Consider the following 19,182-nt stretch of genomic DNA (forward strand, 5'->3'; position numbering starts at 1 on the left):
ACCCATGGATTTGGAATTTCAAATTGGGGCAGAATGCCAGCACATGATGAGCATTGAAGGATAATCCCACAGTGATTTTAGGAAGTTGTTGACAGCTTCCCATAGAGTTTGGTCTTTTCATTTAGTTGCCTTGCAAAGCTGGAGGGCTCCACCCCACAGTGTGGCAGTGCCAGCCCTAAACCCTCCGCTGCTTTGATTTTCACCTGGATTCAGCTGGAACTCTCCATTCCTGGGGCTAATGTTTTCCATGGCACAGGAAAGACCACAGTCAGGCATACATGATGTTGTCAAAATGATAAATGGTAAGTGCAGCTGGTAGGGGGGCAGCTGCCAAGAGGAGACAGCCCATCCTGGACCAGAATTAATTTGGGACATGCAAAACTGTGCAAAACAAGCTGCCAAAGGTGGTCACTGTATTGACTCATCTTGGGAATCTGCAGGACCCGAGGCCCTTGCAGATCTAGTCCTTCATATTCCATATTTTCCTGCATTTATAAACCTTCATTCTTGTGGTCTTGTATTTTTTTAAATTTTATTTCATTAATTCTTGAAATGTTGACTTCAGCTCTCACTGTCTTCCCTTGCCTCTTCTGGGTGGCTGCAATATTCCTTCTTTTTTTTTCCTTCTCTCAGTATTCCTTCTCATTTTATTGGTCTCTATGTAACAGCTACAGTCACTCACTCACATGTTCTTAGAGCTTCCCCAGAGTTTGGCTGTTTAATAATAAACCCCAGAAAAGTGGAGAGTCAATAGGAAATTCTTTGCCATCATCTCTGTATGAACAGCCCAGGTAAAAGGAGCCTTTTTCCTGTCACATGATGCACTTTCACCCTTCAATAATAAATCAGCAAAGCATCTGGCTCCAAAATTAGACTCCTAAAAACCTCTGGCTTATCCTCAGAGGCATTGGCTTCACTTATCTCTAATGGAAATGCCCACAAATGATAACAGGAGTGTGATAGCAGAAAGACTGATAGAGTTAGCCCTGATATATCAGATATTCCAATGTGTTTATTTTAAAAATAAAACATTTTGGGGCCTGTCACACCCAGACTGACCTGATACCAGGTGGTCAGGATGAAGCATTACACAGCTTTCATTGGTCCATGACACTGAGGTGTCCAGCAAGGAAGAGAGAAAGGGAAATAAAAGCTATACCTGACATTTGAAAGTATTTTTTGGGGTTGTATTCCAAATAGAACAGCTTAAATGAATGAGTTACTTCTTCTATTCTGAAGTTTTCCACTTGGAAGAAGGGAAATCATTCTCACTTCACAGGTGCTCAGGGACAGGTGTCCAGGTGTACCACACTGGGGAGACACAGAGGCATTTGAGAGAGATATAAAAATACATGGATAAAAGGGAATATGATGACATCAGGAGGCTTTCACTGGGAGAATTTTAAATGAACAAATTCCAGGGGCATGAAGGTAAAAATGCATAAAAGATCACAGAATCATTAAGGTTGGAAAAGAGCTCTAAGATCATCAAGTCCAAGATGGAAAAAAAAAATTGAAATGAGTGATGACCAAGGCACAGATCAATATTATTTTTTATCTAATTCTTCAAAGAAGGACCAGTGATAGCTAAGATATTACAAAAGGATAAATTTGGGGATTTTTCTCTGAACATGGGAATATAGATGGTGTTGAAGGACAGAGCTTCATGTGGTCTGTAATGGTAAACATCAAAGGTGGTCAGATTGGGACTGGAGATGGACAGGAAAATACTTGGAGTGATGAAGAATTTGACTCTTTGCATATTTTGTGCATTGGAAGAGAATGACATAAAAGAAACATCAGTAGGACAGCTGGAGAGAGGAGAGTGCACAGGAGAAATTTGTGAGGATGGAAAAGAACTTTATGGAGTCACTAATACAGAACCTGGTGTCAGGTCCAGTAGGAAAGGAAAGGAAAGGAAAGGAAAGGAAAGGAAAGGGCTGACTTCAGAACTGTGGGAGACAACAACAAGAAGAGCAAATTGGAGAAGCTGAGTGGGGAACATGGTGAAAACATGAAGAAAAGGCCCAAAACAAGGTGTGGAGAAAGTTTTATGTTTTCTTTGTGTCTGGAAGTTACTGAACGCTCAGTTCATTAGGATGGAAACTTCTTTATTTGAAGGAGGAGAAGTGGGTTCCATTGAGAGATATGAACACCTTGGACTGGAGGATGCATCTTGGAAGGTGTCACAGAGGGAGCTGGGAGCAATCCCAGTGGGGTGGTGCAGTTGGAGTCCTTAAGAGAAAAGTAAGAGAAAAGAGGGAATTAGGAGAGCTGCAGTAAAACACACCTTGGAAAAAGGCTTAGGGCAGGAAGAGTGGACTTGTTCCTGCACATGAGATCCACCCTTGCTGGGTCCACTGCCTCCGAAGCAGTATTCTGAGGGATAAAATAAGGCTCTTCATCCTGTTAGCAAACTCTTTTCAGGAAAACATTCGGCTGCTCAAGAATATATTTGTTTTTACTGCCTTAACTTTTACTAAGAGTAATGAAGAAATAGTTAAGGTAGTTCATCTCTATTGGAATTTTATGTATATTTTTAGTATTGCTGAAGTCCCCTCTTGTCAATACATACATTTTTGGAAGGAAAACTAATTAAAAGCTGAGCATTTAATAGCGACTGCTGCAGTGGTGTACCTTTTCAGAGTTAATTCCACAGCCAATAATTTCCATGAGATCTTTTTGTTCCCATGTTGATGCCTGATGGTCTTTCAATAAATGCAAAGTGACACATTAGAATCTGCTGTCAAGGGTACAAAGAAAAGAAATAGAGAGATTATACATAGTTGGTTTGTTTTTTTTTTCCCAAGTTGGCCCTGTCATGAGGATGCAAGGTGCAAATGGAAATGAAAGTGTGCAATATTTTGAGGCAAAAATGTGATTTTGAAGGTAATGGTGTTTCTTCTGGAGTTGGGAGGCTACTGGGAGAAACATGGATGGGTCTGTTACAGTCACACAAGGGGAACCTTGTGTGGATGTCTGAGGTCTGAAGGGCAGAGAATGAACCTGTTAGTTGTTTTTTTTTTTTTTTAAATGACATTATATCATTATATAAGGTCATCCAATCTCTGACAGAACAGAACCTTTGGAAGGAGAGAGGGATTTCCTTGGATACTGGGGGAAGGAGGGTGGTGAGGACCTGGCACAGGTTGCCCAGAGAAGCTGTGACTGCCCCTGGATCCCTGGAAGTGTCCAAGACCAGGTTGGACAGGGTTTGGAGCGACCAAGGACAGTGGAAGGTGTCCCTGCCCAGGGCAGGGATGGTCTTTAGTGTCCCTTTCTACCCAAACTATTCTATGATCCTGTGAACTTCTGAGACTCTCTGTTGAATAAACTTAGAAAATTAAAAACTTCAGGAGGGTTTTTCCCCTCAGAATATTCTATTTAGCTCATTAATGTAATGCATGTATTTTAAAAAGTTGGCATTTTGCCTTGGCAAATAGCTTGAAGATAAAAGAAAGTTTATTCCTGTAATTTTCCTCACATGAATTCTTGTCATTTAAAATATCTTGAATGAAGTTCCAAATGTAATTTTCTATCCTTTAAGTCTTGCAACACATCAGAAAATTTCCCACCAGAGTTGACTGTTAATGCTGAGCCATTTCTGCTCTGAGTGCCACAAGAACTTGAGCTGTTGAATTAACAGATGACATCATTGGCTCTATGGATGTGGGGAGATTTTTTGTGTGTGAGCTGGGATCCAATTTCTTATTAATTTTCAGCTTGATTTTTAATAATGGTGGAATCGAGAAGACTGGTTGTTTTCAAGCTGGAGTTCAGATAAAGTTAAAATGTGCGTGACTTCTGAGCGTGATCTTAATTCAAATCCATACATCTCCTGCTCCTGGCACCTTCCCATGATTCTGGGGAGGAGAGAATGAAAACACATTATTTTAAGGAGTATTTGGTGCTTATTAAAATTACACATACGCCCGCCTTCCAAAGAGTCTTGATTTACTGCAGGTTGTTCATGTGTCGCATGCGGACATTTTTAGCGAGCAGATTTCTTATCCCTGCGAGAACAGGGAATGGCTTCCAGTGCTCCACGATCCGGGAGCACAAACGTTGCATCCATTGTAAAAGGTAGGGAACCATGAAATCTATAAAGCCGATTTGGCAGGAGCAGTGGCTGTTGGTGCCAAGATTTGGTTACTGACCCACAGTTTCCTGTTTGGAAATCTATTAATTGATTCGCAAAGAGCATCTTTTTGGAAAACAAGGATTCAGACAGGCTGGCACAGGCTGGAGCTCCGCCAAGACTGCTCGGGAAGGTTGCCATGCTGGGAGCGAGCGAGCGAGAGAGCGAGAGAGCGAGCGAGGCGAGGGAAGAAAAAAAGGCAAGACTTGGCACGGCTCAGTCAAATCAGCTTCTTTTGTCTGCTGTCTCGGCTTGAGCTTCGCGAAAGAAAACCGTCCTGGGGTACAGAAAAACTCACAACTTTTTTTTTTGGTTTTCAAACTTCCGTCGCTTTTTAAGTCTCTTGGGCTCTTGGGAAGTGGTGGTGACATTAAATGACGTCCAGTTAGCAGTGAGCAGAGAAATAAAAGCTTTTAATGGAGCCTCCACAATGTCAGTTTGTACATATGGGAAATACGATATTTGGTGAATTTTTTTTTTGTTTTTGTTCCCTATGTCTGATTAAACTGTAAGGGAGCCGAGTAACTTGGAAGATTACAGAGGGAATGTGTAAATAAAAGGGAGAATTTTCATTTTTTGCAGCAAAACAAAAACTTTTCATCGACACAAACATGCTTTAAAACCGAACCTGACCTCCTTCGGAATACGTTCGGAACGGAAATTCCAGCGTTTCTCTCGACAGAAACGAACTTTTAGTGGAACCTCCTTAAAGATTTCATCTGACCCAGCAGTGAAGTAAGAGTAGAGAGAAAGTTGTGACTTCAATAGAAAAGTGAGTATGTTCTTAAAGCCACAACGTTTGTTTTTGCTGCTTGGTGCTGTCCTGGCTCCATGTCCCAGCCTTTAGGGACAAACCTGAAGACCCAGCAGGACACGCTGAAGACACCCAGGCTGTGCCTGAAGGGTAAAATCAGAGCATGGTTATTGTGCTTCTAGCTCTCAAACATTCCCTTCAGTGCATCTTCCTAGAGAGCCTCTGAAATCGCCGAATTTTCTACTTTTAGAAGCAACAAGAGATGGAAAAATATCGGCTGCTGCCAAGTGAGGAATGTTTGAAGATGACACAGTTGATGGCACTGGATACGGAAACTTCAGTTTGTAGTTACAGGACCTGTTTGCTGCAAACAGTGAAAAAAATCTGCTCTTTTCTCAGGAATTAAAAGAAAATGGACTAAAAAAATCAGTGCCGGCTGAAGCGTGGACGCTTTACGATTTCAATAAAATGAAGGACCTAAAAGTCCATTGTTTTCTCCAAAGGTGCCTGGTTTTTCAGGCAGAGAGGTACCTGCCTTCTGATTTCCTGGGAGCAAATGTGATCACACTGCCTATTAGGCCTGGATGTGCTGGGATTATCCTCCTGCTGCTGTGACAATCAGCATTATTATTTCAGGGAGTAACTGTAAACCGTAGATTTTTATGGATCGGCTTCGCTTGGAGTAAGTATTACCCTATCCTTAAAAACTGGATTGTTCAGCCTGAGATGTGCAATTCCTGGCATGCTGCACACGTACATTTCCCTCATTCTTCCCTGCTGAAGGGAAGAAACAACATTAATGGAAAGGGTTTTAATAAGAATGTGTTTGTGTTTTAACTGTGGCTTTTGGATTATGAGACTGCTAAAATTAACTGGTCTTTTTGATGATGTCAGAAACTTAGGTTACTTAATGTTACATTAAATTGGTTTCTTAGCAAGATCAGTCTGATTTTTTACTACCTCAGTGAGCCTTTTGAAAGATGCTGTAGTTAAATAGTGGGTAAGATGCTGTTGTGATTAATATTTGGTTCACTGAAACATTTTGACAGTGTTTCTTAGGGAGTTTTGAAGAAAAAAATCTATTATTCTATCTTTCTAAATCCTTAAAAGATATCCTCAGCAGCCCAGTGTGGGAATAGGTATGCCGTGGGGGATTTCACATGGATCCTGGGTGGAAGGGGAGTGTTTGGAGGAGTTGAGTTCTGCTCTCTGTGTGGTTCTTGTCTGTTGTTCCTGCGCAGGCATTGCCATGGGATGTGCCTGGGGACACGGGGATGTGCTGGGCTGAGTTTGCCTCACAACAGTGCCCTAAGTTTGTCTGTCGGTGGGGAATTCTGGAAGGAATTCCCATTATTTCTTAGAAATCCTTTGCAGTCTCAAAGCATTTGCTGTTTTCTTTAATTGTGGCATTCCTAACTAAATCTTTACTGGGTGCACCTATTAAAATTCAGAAAACAACAGAAAACATTTATGGCGCTGCCTCTAAGGGAGATATTAAAATGACCATTACATTTCTAGGTGATACATTAAAATAACCACATTTCTCTCCCAAGTACCTACATAATTTCATAAATTCAGGTTTTAAACATGATCAACATGTGGGTGCTTGCAGTGCATTTATAAAGAAAAATATTTGTACAAATATTTCAACATCTGTGGACACTGAAGTTATTTTGAAGCAGTTCCTACAATGTTGGAAACACTGTTTATCTCTGAAATATCTCATCAGTACATTTTGGGCTCCTAAATGAGATACACACCACTGCACATTTCTTTGGCCTGCATAATAGAATATTTTTCTTCCTGCTGAACTCTTTGATTTTGAAAGTTCATCTAAGTGCTAATTTTTTTGGAAAATATCCCAACTTGGCAATTTAAAAATGAAATTGGAATTGCAAGGTTTAAATGGTTGGAACCTGAACATTGGTTTGATTGCATACAAATGGAATTTCTGGTGTAATTTGACATGGTTTATTGTATTTATGTATTTTCTTTATCAGCTGGACTTTTCTGGATACTTTAATCTGATTATTCATTTCCACCATTCATCTATGATCCTTAATTATTGGATAGGTTTAATAACTTCATAAATTAACAATTTGTGTTTAATTCTTCATGAATCATTAATATGTGTTTTATATTGCATTGTACAGTTTCTTAACGTGGCATATTTCAGTGTGGAAGTGAGGGTTGGTGGTTGGGATTTAACTTTATTTTTGTTATTGAACCACAGATAATATTTCACATTAGAGCATCATGTGAATAATGTGATGGACCAATGTCTGATTTGACTTGTGCTGATTAATAGGACATAAACCAAGGCTTACTCTGCTGTTTTAATTAGTGTCAAAGTAGTTTGAGATCAAAATGGGCCTGGAATGGGCTTAGTTTGTGCCTTTTATATTGGTATATCAAAGCATTTTAAAAATCAACGCTTACTCTGAACCCCTGTGGTTATTGGGCAAGGAAGAGATGAGTAGTTCTCAGTATGACTGTGGATTCTCCCTAAATATGCTTGTAGGACAATAATACAAATGTTAAAAAGCAGTTTATAGAGGTTTTGGGTCTTATTTTGCATTCCATGGGAAATTATCTTGAGATTCTGCATATGGTAGAACTCCATGTGCTGAGGTGTCCTCAGCATCTATAACAATATTTTTTAAAAAGATTTTTAAAAAGTTATGTTTGATGTATATTTTTTAAGGTTACTTCCATTTACCATTTATTCTTTACCATTAATCCAAAATAATTGCTTATTTTGTAGTTCACCATTCTCTTGGCACACTGGGATTGACTTGGGTGGAATTCCACTTCTTTATCCCATAGAAGCCACAGTATTTATCCATGACACAAAAAATTTGAGCAAAGTCAATATTATTTCATCCCCTGTAACTCTTAAAATATCATTTAAGTGAGTTGAGTAACTCTTGTAGTCATTATGGAGGAATAAACACCTTTAGGAGGTTGTTAGTGAGGTTGTCCCATCAGTCCTTTGAGCCACTCTCTTTATTGACCATAAATAATTAGAAAAGAGAAGAAAAAATGGTGAAAATATAAAAATATTGATTTGTGGTATTTTTAAGTTATATTGCCATATATTTATAGATGAGGAATAGCTCACGCTTGTTTAGGATCTGACCGATTCTGATAATTTTCTTAATGAAATTGTTTTAGAATTAATAGAAGCTTGTACTGTTAATAATTATGGACATCCACATTTTTCCCATTTTTCTTTATAAATTAGTTATGATCAGTGTACATCTGTTCTCTGAGTCAATACAGCAGTTTTTCCATATTTACTGGATGCGATGGAATTGAAAAAGTTTTTAGGGATAAATTATAGGTCATGCAAAAAATTCCCATTATTGTCTTTCCTTTACATTTGTTTAATCACCTATTTTTGTTAAGTTAGCCAGGATCAAGCAGAGTCTTGGTGTCATCTTTTCTCCTGTTTGCTGCTGACCTCTTCAGCCTGTGTCAAATTCTGGTTTATCTGAAGTTACAACCTCTGTACTATCAAATTTTGGGGTTTTAAGACAGGAAATGCACAGTGTTGGCAGCACGGTTTGCTCTGTATGCTCTTATCTTTTTAATCAACAGATTAATAGGACAGAAATCAGGGAATATCCAATCCCTGATCTTGAGCAGGGACACCTTCCACTATCCCAGGTTGCTCCAAGTCCCCTCCAGCCTGGCCTTGGACCCTTCCAGGGATGGGACATCCAGCACCTCCCTGGTCCATGACTGATGGTTCAGACGCTTTCAGATCCACAGTTTAGGAATTAGTCAGATCCCAAGAAAAGTGTCTCCCTCATACGGACACAACACTTTTACTGAATGCCAGAGGAAACTGAAATGGTTTGGTTGAGTTCACTAAAATACAATGAAAAGATCTTCCATAAAAATATTAAAAGAATAAGAGAAGAAGCATTAAAAAAACCCATTGTTTTTTATCTCTGCTGAATTGCATTGAAGTGGAAAAATTCTTTGACCATCTTCTTGGATTATGCACATAAGAGTTCTTTGTTTCTTCCTGACACATAACAAGGGTTTAGTCCTCGTTCTCCAAATGCAGACTTTGGATTTCAGCACTCAGAGGTTTCCATTGTATTGATTTTTCCATGCAACCCTTTGTCCCTTTTACACCTCAGCACAGCACCAAGTGTGCAGTGTAAGAGTGTAGACACAGAGTGAAAGTGCTTTGCTCCATGAAAGAATTCTGTGTGGTTTTGTTTTGGAAGCCCCACAGCTGTGTCTTTTCCAGTCCTACAGATAAGAATTGGAATAAATTCTGTTTCTTGTTCATCTAATACACAGCAAGTAAAAACTAAGAACTCTACAGACACTACAGTGTTCATTAAGATGATTCAAATATTCGTTTTCCACAGGCAGTGATTTTGGTTATAAAAATTCCATCCCAGATTAAAGCACCTGCAGAGACTGTGGAGAGGACAGACTGTGAGAAAATGTGTAGGTTCAGGAGGAGCATACTCAGAAAATCTCAATTTATTTTGACCTGTATTGGTAGAAGTGGTTGAACATGGTAGGCTGGGAAGTTTTGCACTGAATTGTAGGTGGTATCCACTGATAAAATCTTCTCCAGGGCGTTTGTAACCTCTTGTTTTTGGCAGTTTTCCCATTTCTAAGACCAGCCTGCCCATGAGTTTCCATTATAATCTGTTCCCAGCTGGAGCGAGTTGTGTTGGTCTGTCCTTGGCTGTGAATTGTTTGTTCATTGTCCATTTTCTTTCTGAAAAGGAAAGGTGGGAAGGCAGGAAGGACTTCAGGGAAAGAGAGGATCTCTTCTTTACTTAGTTAAGGCTTATTGCTTTCATTGACATGATGGAATCATGGAGTGAGGGATCCTTTGGGTTAAAAAGGATCTTAAATCTCATTCAGTGCCACCCCTGCCATGGGCAGGGACACCTTCCACTGTCCCAGGCTGCTCCAAGCCCCATCCAGCCTGGCCTTGGACACTTCCAGGGATCCAGGGGCAGCCACAGCTTCTCTGGACACCCTGTGCCAGGGCCTCACCACCCTCACAGGAAGCAATTCCTTCCCTCTATTTAATCTAAATCCACCCTTTTTTGGTTTAAAGCCATTCCTCCTTGTCCTAATGGCTTTATTACCTACCTTTTTTTTACATCTGTGAACTTTATATTTGTATTTTATACATCTTTCCATTTGTCATTCCCAGTTCTGATGCATTTCAAGGTCTTGAGATGTTTTGTTCTGCTGCCGTTACAATTCTGGCTCTACTTTTCTGTTTTTGTGCACCCAGCGTAAAAACTTCATATAAATGAGTTTTTGTAATGTCTGCTGTATTTATTTTTTTTAAAGCTATGATTAAACTGGTAAACTCATAGTGTTGGTATAATTTTGCATTTAAGATACATTCTGCTGTTTCAATAAACCCCATTGTCCCAGTATAATGCTTTTCCTTTCATATGGATACATGCTGTAGAACATAATTCTTTCTCTTTGGTAGAAATTCATCTGAAAAGGAACTGTTAAAAGCCAATATATTTGTAGTGAATGAAGCAGTTTTAGCTGAGAGAACAATGTGGTTCCTGCAACACTGTCTTACTGTCTCCTCTTGAAAATTGCTCTGGTGCAGTAGACTGTTGTGGCACTTATTTTTATAGTTAGGAAACATTATTCTTGTTATTTAATTCAGCTGCTGACATAATGAGTGCTCGGCTGTAATGAATATTTGATGTGTTTATGCTAATGTAAAGGCCCAACTATTGCCAGTTCTCACCAACCTTTATAACTTTTTAGACAACAATTTTGAGAGTGATGCAGTTTGCCCAATGTGTCTTGATGAAAAGGGAGAATATTTTTATGGATGCTCAATTAACAACTTGTAAATTCATTTTCTTGTGGTCTTAGCTGTTACTACATAAGATATTATCTTGAAATGGTCTCTTCAGACTCTCAAGACAGAATTGGGCCAGGATCAGGATCTGCAGTGTGGATGTGTGGGACTCATTACTCCTGTTCTCCCTCAGAGTCAGAGCCAGAGCTGGGCAGATTTGGTCATGATCTAATTCCAAGCCATTGGAGCTGCAGGTGGAGTAGTTCCCAGTAAAACACAGAATCCCCTAAATAATTTTCTCCTAAAAGCAGCATAAAAAGACACAGACATGTTTGAAAGGTTTGAGACAAGGGGACAAAGATGTTCCAGGGGCTGGAGCTCCTCTGCTCTGGAGCCAGCTTGGGAGAGCTGGGGGTGTTCACCTGGAGAAGAGAAGGATCCAGGGAGAGCTCAGAGCCCCTTCCAGAGCCTAAAGGAGCTCCAGGAGAGCTGTAGAGGGACTTGGGACAAGGGATGGAGGGACAGGACACAGGGAATGGCTTCCCACTGCCAGAGGGCAGGGATGGATGGGATATTGGGAAGGAATTCCTGGCTGTGAAGGTGGTGAGACCCTGGCAGAGGGTGCCCCAGAGAAGCTGTGGCTGCCCCTGGATCCCTGGAAGTGCCCAAGGCCAGACTGGATGGGTTTGGAGCAGCCTGAGATAGTGGAAGGTGTCCCTGCCCATGGCAGGGGATGGGACTTTCAGGTCCCTCCTGACCCAAACCATTGTAGGATTTTTTCAAATCCTGCACCCACCTGTTCCAACCAACGGCATCTCTGGATTTTATGTCCTTGTAGTGCCACCAAGTTCATAATACTCTAATCACTTTTTGTGAACTTTTAGGATTTTTCTTACTCTGCTTTTTTATTTTTAAAGAAGGAAGTGTTTTCTGTGCTCTGTTGTCCTTTTTTTACATGAAACTTGTGTGTCCCTTGGATGACAAATGTCCTCAGAATTGTCATTATCACAGAGAATCTCAGTGCACCTGACTGCAGACTTCACCTTTGAGCTGTCTGTGAAATGTGGAGAATTTTGCCTGTGGTTTTTCCTCTCACCTGTTCCATCCTCTGGGATCAGGCACAATCCCACTCGCAGGAATTAAGCCTGATATTATTGGAAAACATTCCTGACTGTGTCTCATTGTGAAAGGGCACAGCTCTGTGGAGTGGCCAAGCTTGGATTTGCTTTGTGGCTTCCTTTGCAAGGAGCTCATTGAAACAAATCTTTTGGGAATTCAGCAGCCAAAGGTAGTTTGAAAATGAAAAAAAAAAAATTAACATAATGAGATAGTGAGAAAAATGCAAAAAATTACAGAAGTAGGAGGAAGGAAACAAAGTAAATAAAGGGGGAATGAGAAAAATTCTTTTAGGTGAAGTCTTGCCAAGAAGTGATTCCAGACAAGTTTTCATGGTCACTTTTCTTTTGCTATTTGGAACAGAAATCTGTTGGTTATGCAGAGTTCTTTTACTCTGCAGCATTGATTTTCCTTGCCCTCCGTGCTTTGTAGTAAATTATCAACCTCCTGTGCTGGCAGGGAAAGAGAGTTTTATCTTTGTCCTGTGTTCCTGGGGAATGAGGGAACAAAGCCAATTAAATTAATTTAATTTTGGACAGCATATTAAGAGTCAGTAATCCTATTGTATTACAGCTGCATGTCAGTTAAAGCTATTTGCACCCTCTATTTGCTTGGATTTTTTTAGCATATTTGGATTTTTCTTTATGTTCAAGAAATTTTTCTTTTCCTTTGTTTTTAGATAACTGCAATGTCCTTATGTGTATTTTTAAAAATTATTCTTAGCTTACTGATGTGTTTTATTAAACCTAATCTTTCACAAAGAAGATTTTATTTAAAGATGAGAGGGGTATGTTTGCATCTATACTATATGTATATGTATATATGTATATATGTATATGTATGTGTATATATATATGTATATATATATATATGGTGGTAAAATACTTTTTGCTCATGTGCTTCTTTGAGATAATTAAACCATTTACATTTTTGCATTATAATCAGGTATCATAAAGTTTGTTTAAAGATTTTTTTTGTTTTTCTGATAAATTTTCCAGATATTTTGGTGTTCAACTCAGTTTGTACACCTGCTTCAGTTTGAGTTTCTGGGTGAAATTTAGACCAAAAATTCTGTAACTATTTACTAGCAAATAATTTCAATTTAATTTATAATAGTTAAAAATAAACCAAGGAAATGTGTAAAGTCCTTGTCTGCCCACCCTGTAGTGAAGCATTTCCTTAAAAGCCTGTGGTGGGAGCTACAAAAATTCATGTTTCTCATGTTGCCTCAAATTCACTGTTTTTCTTTTATAACTCATTTTTATGTGTAAAAAGTTTATAGATTTAGGTAGTGACAGCAGTGATTAGATTTAAAAAGTGCCTTTGAGCTTCAGGCTGGCTTTTCTTTAATGCTGCAATGAGGGACATGCTGACCCTTCCCTCGCCTTTCTGAGGGGCATATGAAAATAAAATTTGTCATTTGTGTGTCTCAGGATGAGACTGGGAGGCTTGTGTGGCCCAAAAGTCAAAACACCTGATGGAAAACTTGGAGTGCACTTCCTGGGATCCTAAAACCATTCATGAACTGAAAGGCAGGACCTCCACTGGTCTTTGTGCTGCCTTGAAGGGCACCTGCACAATTTGCTTCATTTGGGATTTCTGCTGGAGCCACCTGAGTTTTTTCCTGCCATTTTCTGTCCAGCTGAGGTCTTCTGTATTCCTGGATGGGACACTCATATCTCAATGTTCTTGTCCTTAAGGATCCTGTAGAGATGGCAGTAGCATGGAATATTCCTTTCTGTTCCTGGGAAGCTGTGAGGCTTTGCTGTGAAGCCAGCTTAGATATTATGGAGAAATTCTTCCTTCTGAGGGTGGGAGGTTGCCCAGAGAAGCTGTGGCTGTCCCTGGATCCCTGGAAGTGTCCAAGGCCAGGCTGGATGGGGTTTGGAGCAACCTTGGGATAGTGGAAGGTGTCCCTGCCCATGGCAGAGGGTGGGATTGGATGGTCTTTCAGGTCCCTTCCACCCCAAACCATTCCATGATTCCATGATGCTCCACCCCAAAGAGAGCCCCCACTGATGCTGCAATTGCAGAAGAGGGAACTGAGACATTCAATGCAGTACGAAAATGTTCCCACCTTTTCCTGCAAACAAACCCCACTTGCTGTATTAAGAAAAAAAAAAATCCCAGATCGTGGCTCCTTAATGAGAAAATAAATAATATAAAAAAGATTTTTTCCTCACTCCTGTGTGTGCTCAGAAAAGGACTTCTTGTTGCAGAGCTAAAGATACACCTGAAAATAATGCTTTGTATGGATCACATGTACATCCCATATTCCAGGCTGCAATTCCTAGTTTGGGAATCACAGTTTGGGAGCAGTTAGAGGAATATCCTTCTCCAGTAACTCAGTATAATGTGCAATGGCTTTAATATTGATGGAGAGGCTCCCTTAGATTATCCTTTAAATAGTTTTATTCATAACCTATGAATACTGCTTAGTGCTTAGCAGTTTCAGATAAAATTGGCTTTATATAAATTTGAAGAGCCAGGAGAAAATGTTCTGTATTATTAACTATATTTTGGCTGAGTTGAAACTTGCACCTCACAGGTTATACTGAGGTTGGACTGGAATGGTGGGACTTTGCTGTCCCCACACAGCTTCTGTCTGAATTACATAAAACTTGAACTTTAAAAAATTTTTTATGTTTTTTTGTAAGTGAAATTAAACCCTTCTTCTCCCCTTCCAACCTGGGAAGTGTCACCTTCTTTATCTGATGGTCAAGCAGTTGCAGATTCCAAAGTCCCAGTCCCTTTAATGGGATGGCTTAACTTTATGTGGTCATAAAGATGATTACAGATATTTTGTGTAGCTCAGACATTGTGAAACCACGCTGTTATTTTGCCATTGGTGTCAGCAGCTATTCCAGAAAGACATTCCTGAAGCAGTTGGAACCCTGTGAGCTCCATGCCTTAGGTAGAAGGAACAGGCTTCCAGGGCTTCCCAGATTTAATTCCTGCACTGTGACAAAATATTTGAAGCACATATGTTGAAAGTGGCTTTCACAGCCTGTATTTGGGCTTTGATTTTATTGGAAGGTGTGTGAGACTGCTCCTTTGAAAAATCAGGCTCCTCTAATTACGTAGGTAACATATTTTAAAATGTTAGAGTCTGCCTATGAATCATTTCTCTCCCATTATTAGAGGTGACATTTCCATTTAATTTCTCAGTGGGATTCCATTTAATGTTTTCAAAACAACATCAGTCGAAATCATATTTGTTTTGGTTGTTTGCCTTTACAAAGAAATTTTTATGAGAGGAATTGCAAAGTTTTTCAAATGGAAGAAAGAAGAGTTTTTAGACAGGAAATATTTGCAAAACTTGCACTTGTTATTTTCTTTCAAATTCAGTACCTTGAATAGATGTCAGACTTGTGAGGCAGCTGGGACATGTCTAAATATTCTCAGAAACCAAGGATTTGGGAGTCTGCTGAATTTTTTTATTTTGATCCTGTTTTCATTGAGTGAATTGTGCATATTTAGTGCTGTGAATGGAGCTGGTGCTTTGCTTTTAATTCACATATGAAGAATTTAGTCCATCCTTAGAGTACTCAGAGCATCTGACCAGGATGGTATATTGAATTTTTGTTACATTACTGCTCTGATGGGACATCCACAGGCTGTTCTGGATATGCCTGTTCTAAATAAAAGTGATTTTTGACCCTGAGCACACGTGGAGTTGTCACAGGTCAAGGCAGGGTTCAGCCAAGCGGACAAGACTCTGTGTTCTCAAAAATATCTTATTTTTTGTATAGGACAAAGGCTAATTGTGGCTTGAAGTTTTATCAGCTGTCACTAAAAAGATTCTGGGTGATATTTTAGTCTCTGCCTTGTTTTGGGGTTGGTGTATCAAATATGAAGTGAAACTGAAATGTTACAAAAATTGTAAATAAAGAAAAATGCTTCTACTTTTGAGAGAGTGGGAAAAGGGAGGGAACAAGCAGAGAGGAGAAACAACACGTGAAGAATAAGAGAGACATAAAATCTTAGTATGCTGCTTATTAATAGGATTTATTGCTGCTATTTGTAATAACCCTGATTGAAAGCATTTCTTTTACGTCGCGTGCTTGGTATTTCCCAGGAAATTAGAAGAAAACATTAAATGTGTTGCTTTCTATCCCACATCTCCTTTCCCTTCCCCTGATCTTTTTTACTTGGGAGGTTTTAAACATTTATGGGGGAAAACCATTTTAAAAAGGGCATGTAGCACCAAGGTAATAATCACAGAGCTGTGCTGCTTTATGGGGCAATAATCCAGTTGCCTTGTTTGAAAAAGCTACTTGGCCTTCATTCTCCAAGGCTTTTCCTTAGGGAATGGGACTGGATTATTGCCTTGTAAAACAGTGCTGCATCCCTCTTGTTGATTAATTATAAATCTCTGCTCATGGAGTACTTTCTGTTTTACAGCTTTCCCGTTCCTTTCCTTCATGGCTTTGTCCTGCTTGCTGAGAATTCACAAATAAAAACTGAGTTTTGCTCAATTTGTGGCACTCGAACGTTAATCTCCAATCTGGGAGTTCTTCTATGAGCACGTTACACATTTATTTTCTCCAAATAAAGGGGAAGAACAGTTTACTCAACTTTCTACCACATACCCACTTTTTTGCACCACCGATATGTATAAACCTGCAATAAATAAATGTTAGCAAGGAACTCAAGTGGTACCACCTGCCTAAATTTCCTGAATCTCCTTAGGTTGAAGCTGGAAGTGTGGGCTGATACCTCATGGTGCCCCATCAAGCTATTGTCACTGTTAGCACTAAGATGGGTGTTGAACCCCTAAATGTTGTTGATTGATCTTCTTGGGCTCTTCCATAAAATTTTTAAGTCCTTTCCCACTTCCTCAGGCTTTCTGGGAGTGGGAAGGAGCAGTCCAGAAATACCTGAAATAACAAGAAGCCAGACACAGCCATGCTCAGGTGGTTGCTGGCAGGACATTTCCCAAACTCCAGGTAAGCTGGCAGGACAGTCAGATTGGAAGTGCTGCCAAGCACGGTTCCAAATTGATAGACGCTGTCCAAATGGGAAGATTATGGGATTTGTAACATCACCTGTAATTTGTGTGCTGAAGAGGAGTGTGAATAATGTTCTGATGTCTTTTTCAAGGGGTGTTTGCTCAGTGCACAATGAGGGAATGGGTATTTTTGGATGTCACATTTATGATTTGTGCTTGGCATCACCATTCCTGATTTATTTATGTATCAGCCTCCATACAATGGGCACTCTGCTTGAAAATAATTTGGAAGCTGAAGCTGTTGTGTGTGACCAGCAGCTTCCTGAGCCGTGTTTGATACGGAGGATTTATCACACCTCCAGCTCTACATCAGCGATGATTATCAATTGTTTTCTTGATGAACAGCAAAACCATGACAGGGAAAGGCGTGATTGCATTAAGGAAAATATTCTTCATAGTCAGAGTGTGAATCACCAGCCTTGGAGAATTCAAAAACTTGATTGGAGGTGACCCTGAGCAGTTGGATTGAATGTTGGATTTGTTCCACTGTGAGCAGTGGAACAGCTCCACGCTGTCATGATAGGTAAAATAATTATAAAAGAAAGGCCTCATAAAACCAGGCCTTGCTCTGCTGGATTATCAGCTAGCCTGTCACTTCTTCTAAGTGCAGCTAAGCAGCTAGTTAAGTTCCCATGTGAAAATAACTTGAGAAGGAGAACAGCCTGTTCTTGGTGAGAAAAATAAGTGGCACCTGCATGAACAATAGATCAATCCCTTGAGAATCAGTGGAGAAAATCTGTAAACAGTTTAAGAACAGGGAGATTTGGTGGACAAGTAAAATACCTTTTACTAACCAAGAGTAATTGGCAAGAAGGCTGCTAACCAATTGGTGTTGCACACAAGGTCTGTGAAAACTGTATAAAATGTTTCACACAAGGTCTGTGAAAACTGTATAAAAAAGTTATGTGAATAAAGGATGGGCTTTTTCCTGCGTGAAGAAAATGGAGTCTTGCATGATTCATTCTGATACCACACCTCAGTGATCCTTCCACACTTCATCCTTCAGTGACTGAAAGTAAGAGGTGCTGATGTGCTTTTTCCTGCATGAAGAAAATGGAGTCTTGCATGATTCATTCTGATACCACACCTCAGTGATCCTTCCACACTTCATCCTTCAGTGACTGAAAGTAAGAGGTGCTGCCGTGGGTTGCAGTGAATTTCTTCCATGTCAGACAGCTTTTCTGTGTTCTCACTGCTTGTGGGAGCCATCTTCTCAGTCTCCTGCTTTAGAAGTTCATGAACTGTGCAGCCATGTGGAGAAACTCCTGGATAAGTTGGAGAATCCATCCTTGGGGTCTGTGTATGTGGGACAAGCACAAGTGTCCTGCTCCTTGGTTTTTGGGGCACCACCAGGTGTTGGTGAAGCAGCTTTGTGGAGTCAGCTGCTCTCAATCCACACAACACCTGTGAGGTGAGAATAGAGGGGGGAATATTTACAAACTTCTCAGATACTTGACAGAAAGGAGCTCAGCCCATGCTTGGTTGATCCATGCCAGGATCAGACCTGGAATACATTTCTGTCTGTGATAGGCTATAATATATAAGTCATAATAAATGAGTTTTCTGGTTTTGAGTCAGTCTGACCACTGTTAAACTCCTTCAGCTGACAGAGCACTACAGCAACACTCAGAACAGCTCTTGGGGAGGTTCCTGGTACATACTGACACTTTATGAGTAGAAAAATGCACAACAGGATTCTCTTGAATCACAGAATCATGGAATGGCCTGAACTGGAAGAGACCTTAAAGATCACTCCTTCCAAACCCCCTCCATGGCCAGGGACACCTTCCACTAGACCAGCTTGGATCTGATGTTTAAATTTCCTTAAATTAAAATTTTTATCCCTTTTCTTACTTCCTCAGCTTCGTGATTTTTTTGTTGGTTAGTCTCTGCTTCTGTTCCTGACAGCTCAGTGACCTCACACACTGAGATCACACTATTTTTTTGACACTCCATATGCAAGAACTTCTTGTGCTTGACTGAATTACGAGGAGGTTATTAACTCCTGGTGGGGTCACTCCTCTTTCTCACCCAATACGGCAGAGCACAGGTTTCACAGTGACATTTTTTGCCCTGCTTTTTGTGGTTTTTATAAATACAGGCAGTTACAAATGGGTGTTATAGACACATCGATGGGAGATTATTGTGTCCTGATATTAAATTTTGTTTGAGACCAGACACTGATGATTCACCACCTGATGGTGACAGTGGATTTTGGATGCCTGATCCTCAGTGTTGTTTTTGAGGGAATTCATGATACCTCTAGATATTCTTGATGTTTGGATGCTTCACAGAGTCTGCCATTCTCTGTGTGAAATGGTAACAGGTGTGATCGCCCAAGAAAT

General features: G+C 40.1%; 1 protein-coding gene across 3 annotated transcripts in view; it reads left to right on the forward strand.

The window, feature by feature from the left end:
- The window catches only part of MSRA (methionine sulfoxide reductase A), a 232,445-nt gene that overhangs the window by 12,591 nt on the left and 200,672 nt on the right, over positions 1-19,182 (forward strand). The window contains exon 2 of one of the 3 annotated variants that reach the window (XM_039697619.1): positions 16,671-17,292. The exons of 1 other annotated variant lie outside the window; for it this stretch is intronic. In XM_039697619.1, coding sequence (XP_039553553.1) covers positions 16,671-17,287 — 617 coding nt within the window. In that variant the 3' untranslated portion in view covers positions 17,288-17,292. Of the gene's footprint in view, positions 1-5,306; positions 5,575-16,670; positions 17,293-19,182 lie in introns of those variants that run through there. One more of the 3 variants, XM_039697621.1, reaches the window with a different exon arrangement.

Source organism: Passer montanus, unplaced genomic scaffold (assembly GCF_014805655.1).
Source record: "Passer montanus isolate IOZ18808 unplaced genomic scaffold, ASM1480565v1 scaffold119, whole genome shotgun sequence".
Taxonomy (NCBI): Eukaryota; Metazoa; Chordata; class Aves; order Passeriformes; family Passeridae; genus Passer; species Passer montanus.